At 29.8% G+C, this 4,462-nt stretch overlaps 1 protein-coding gene across 1 annotated transcript; it reads left to right on the plus strand.

The window, feature by feature from the left end:
• Nucleotides 1-3,296: 3,296 nt before the first annotated feature.
• Nucleotides 3,297-3,797, plus strand: LOC130939501 (probable sugar phosphate/phosphate translocator At5g25400). The gene has a single exon (XM_057867603.1). The coding sequence runs from the start codon at nucleotides 3,297-3,299 to the stop codon at nucleotides 3,795-3,797; it is 501 nt and encodes a 166-aa protein (XP_057723586.1).
• Nucleotides 3,798-4,462: the final 665 nt, after the last annotated feature.

Below are 4,462 nucleotides of genomic sequence, written 5' to 3' on the forward strand. Positions count from 1 at the left end.
TGTGTGCTAGCAAACATTTTTAAACTTATTTTTCTGTTTTTATTAAGAATAGAAATGAAAATAGAGGCTTCGTAATATTTTACGTTAATGAAACTCTATCAGGTTGGTTGACTTCAAAAGAGTGAAAGTTGACCTCAAATTCCATCAAATTGAATCCACTTTATTGATATGTAGAGTTACAAACTTATAATATTGAGTTGTATCAAATAACACTTTTGAGAGTTGGATAGGAAAATTTAGTTAAGAAAAAATATATAAGAAATAGTTGATTGAGTTATTTGTGGTAACATAAAATACTTAAAAAAAAGAAATAAAAAAATATTTAGAAACAAAGAGACATGTGTTGACGTTTTTATCAATAAATTTTTCTTGAGTTATAAAGAGTGGTATCGTATTGATCTATAACGCATGGATACTAATACAGACACGGGACACGATACGACACAGGATACGCCGATACACGAATTTTAAAATCTTATAAGATACGGAGACACGCATACATATAAAATATAAAATATTTTTTAGATAAATTATAATAATATTTTGATATTTTATTGATATTAAAATATAAATTATTTTTTAAATTATTTTTAATATCTTATTTTAATTATATTAAATATTTAAAATATTTTTTGTTTTAATTATATCAAGAATATATGTTAAGAATAAGATTGGACATGCTGACACGTGATGGTATTTAGGTGTGTCCAAACGTGTCTGAAGAAGAATTTTTCATTTTTTATTAAGATACGGTTAGACACAACAGACACGCGTGTCGGACGAGTGTCGATGAATATCGTGTCCAAAATATATCCGACACACGAATACAGCAACTCAACGAAGTGTCCATATTTTATAGGTATCGACTTATTTAATTATTGTTAGCAATACCCAAAATGATAATGGGTTGATTGTAAATTGATTTTACTATTTTTGTAGATTTTTTGTTTTTTGTTTTTTTGGTGTTTGTGTTTGTTTTTTGTATTTCATCTTGCTGTGTTGAATTTCTTTTTAAAAAAATAATATATAGGGTTTTTCCAGAATAAATGTATGTATAGTGGGTGTAATTGAATATAATTAACTAAGCTTTTTTGGCATATAATTAAGAATCCTAAAGGCCAAAATAGCGATGATCAATTAATCATAGTTGAGAATATGTTACATTGAATACAATTTCGCTATTCAATCAATCAATCATAATTAATACATTAAATTAAACCCTCTAGGTATGATCGACGGAATGCAATGAATTCGCCAAAATATAAAAAAACAAAAATTATTCATCAAAATTAAACAAAGTAAAAATAAAACTCAAGCATGATCCTTATTAGCTATGGTATCATGTTTCACCATCTATGTCAATAACCTTTGACATATTCCAAACTAATTAATGAACATAAAAATCGTAGTAGTTGGGCAAGGATGATCATAGCTAGTTACACTCACATGAATATGTCAAAGGGTAGTTGTTATTATTAGTAGATATGAGCAAATTCAGCTCCTTTTTCCACTCCCTTCTAAAACTATGCAAACCAAATTGCAATTGAATTGAATGCGTTTCGGAATTTCCATGAACCCAACCATTTGTTCTCTCGTGGGCTCCACCAACAAGCTTAGCTAGCCCTCGTTGGAAAGGAAAAAAAAAGAATTATTTTTTCCCTTAACCTAACAAAATAAATTTGATGGAAATGTCTATTATTGTAGATTTGTATACCTTGTGATGATTTGTTAAATATCTCAGAATATATAAATTAATTACTATGTTATATGTTATATGTTATATGTTATATGTTGTATGTTGTATTAAATGTACATATAATAAATCTTAATATATTTTGGCACGAGGAAAGGGTGTGGTATTAATGTACAAATGTACCATGAAATAAAAGACCCCGTTGCGAATGTATCTTAACACAATACAGAACATTTTTATTGGATAATAAATTATTAATCATTAGACAAGGGGTCGGTTCAAAAAAAATAAAAAAAAAAAGAAGAAAAATAAAAGAGAAGAGTAAAGACGCAATACGTCTGTAAGTCTGTAACGAATATAATAAGGGCTGTGGACCTGTGGTTATAAATTTAAAATTTTAGATGAGTAAACCTCCCTCCTATTCCTAACTATTTTGAATTTTTGATGAGTGATAATCCGTCTTTTAACAAGATGAATATGAACAAAAAATTAAGATATCAAACAAAATAAATGATTAGGGGTCGACATAACATTTTAGTTTTGTTAGAGAATAGCTTGTCATTTATCGAAATAGTTAGGGGTTCGAGTGAAACTTTAATCATTTTATATTTACAGTATTACTCCTTATTAATGAGTACTATATAAGCTAATATCAAAGTTTATGAGTAGTATTGTTTAATGGTAATGCTAAGAAGACAAAAAAATTAATTAGAACTTGTCTTATTTAGTATTTATTAATTATCGTAATAATTAATAAATATTAAATAAGGTAAGTTATGGCTATTTTTGGTTGATTTTTTTTATTATTAAATATTTTTGTTTTTTAAATAGAGTTAATACCCTAATTAACTAATAGAGTTAATACCTTTTCTCTTTATCTATTATTACTTAAAAAATTTAGATAATTTGTATCTCAAAAACATATGCTAAGATTATAACTTAAAAAAATTATTAAAAATGCAAAAATTTAAAATTTTAATACATTTGTTAAAAAAATATTTAAAAGGTAAGAGATTAATTTAGTATTTTATTCTTTATTTTAATAGTAGTCTTATCATGTATTCTAAAGGTACATATTAGTTAAATCTTTACTTAAAAGATATTTGTTGAGTTTATTATATAGCTCAGAGTAATTACTCAAATAAGTTTTTTAAATTTTTAAAATTAGACACTCTAGTCTCTCAACTTTTGAAATACACAAAAAACTCCCCTAAATTTAACTCTGGCAGACAAATTAGTCTTTCACCTTTTTTTTCCGTCAATGACAAACAGAAAATGATGATATAGAAGCATGAACTAGCACACGTGGCAGTTAGTTGTCTATGCGTGCAAACAAGGCAAATTAGTTTCTAGACTTCGGTTTTAAAATTGTGTCATTTTAGAGAATACCAAAAACGCAGCATTTGATTCCCCTCCGTCTCTAGACTCCGTTCCCTCCCCGGTCACCACCTCCTGAGTCTCTCATTGCTCGAATCTCCTCTTTTTCTCGTAATATCCTTATCCGACCGAATTCTAATTTGGATTTTAGTTCTGATCCGCTTACTTTGTACCTATCAAGAAAGAAGGAAGTGGTTATAGTAGAGAGCACTGAACCCACGAGACCATGGCTAACATGCTCTCCATCGACGCTCTCTACTCTCTTTCTGTTTGGTTCTCCAACTCCACCTACATCTATCTCTCTGTCTCTTTCATCCAAATGTTTAAGGCTCTCATGCCCGTCACTATTTACTCTATCAGTGTTCTCTTCAAGAAGGAGAGTTTCAAGAATAAGACCATGGCCAACATGCTTTTCATTTCATTCAATGTCGCCATTTGCCGCTTATGGAGTACCCTTCTCTCAGGGATAACTCCAGTTTTCATCAGGATTTTGTCATTTTTGGGACTACTCCTTTTGTGCTTTTGCTTTGAACCTTGCCGTGTTCTTGCTCATTGGAAATACTTCGGCTTTGACCATAAAGTTTGTTGGAGTGGTGAAGGACTGGCTCCTAATGCGTTTTCGTGGTCGGCGATTAAGGATACTGTCACACAGATGAATTTGTTTGGGTATGAGTTAGTATTCTTGGGAAAGGGGAGAAGGGAATCAAACACAGTTTTAGAACCTTAAGTCCAAGGACTAATTTGTCTTATTTACACACGTGGACAATTGACTACCACTTGTGCTAGTACATACCTCTATGTTAGTATTTTTCATTTATTATTAACGGAAAAACAAGGCCAGGGACTGATTTGTTTGCTGGAATTAAACTTGGGAGAGTTTTTTGGGTATTTCAAAAGTTGAGGGACTAAAGTGTCTGATATTAAAAATCTCAATGACTGATTTGGGTTATTACTCTATAGCTTATTCTAATAACCATAATTAATTATGTGTATCAATGAATCCTCTATTCTAAGACTTAGTTTGGTAAAACATTTACTTTTTAAAATTAATTTCTAAAAGATAATTTTTTAAAAGTTGTAATATCTATGGACCCCCTCGAATTCAACAACAAAAAGAGTGGATCTCTATTGAGTTCTTCTTATACGTTCATTTTGCAAACTCAATTCATCTGATTACTACAGGGATGAACCCAATCCAAAAAATGAACCATAAAAGAAAATACCAATTAAACCGATTACAGGAATACCAGTTACAGTATCTATTATCCAAAGAGAAATCCTTCCAGTAGTATCGGCCATTTATCCTATTTTCCTCCATATTTGATCAGGTAGTCATGCTAGTGACATAAACAGTCATAGATAATTATGAAATTATATCCTTCCGAATGGGAT

Source organism: Arachis stenosperma, chromosome 7 (assembly GCF_014773155.1).
Source record: "Arachis stenosperma cultivar V10309 chromosome 7, arast.V10309.gnm1.PFL2, whole genome shotgun sequence".
Classification (NCBI taxonomy): Eukaryota; Viridiplantae; Streptophyta; class Magnoliopsida; order Fabales; family Fabaceae; genus Arachis; species Arachis stenosperma.

Coding starts and splice junctions, on each gene's coding strand:
- LOC130939501 (XM_057867603.1), top strand. CDS start 3,297: ATGGCTAACATGCTCTCCATCGACGCTCTCTACTCTCTTTCTGTTTGG.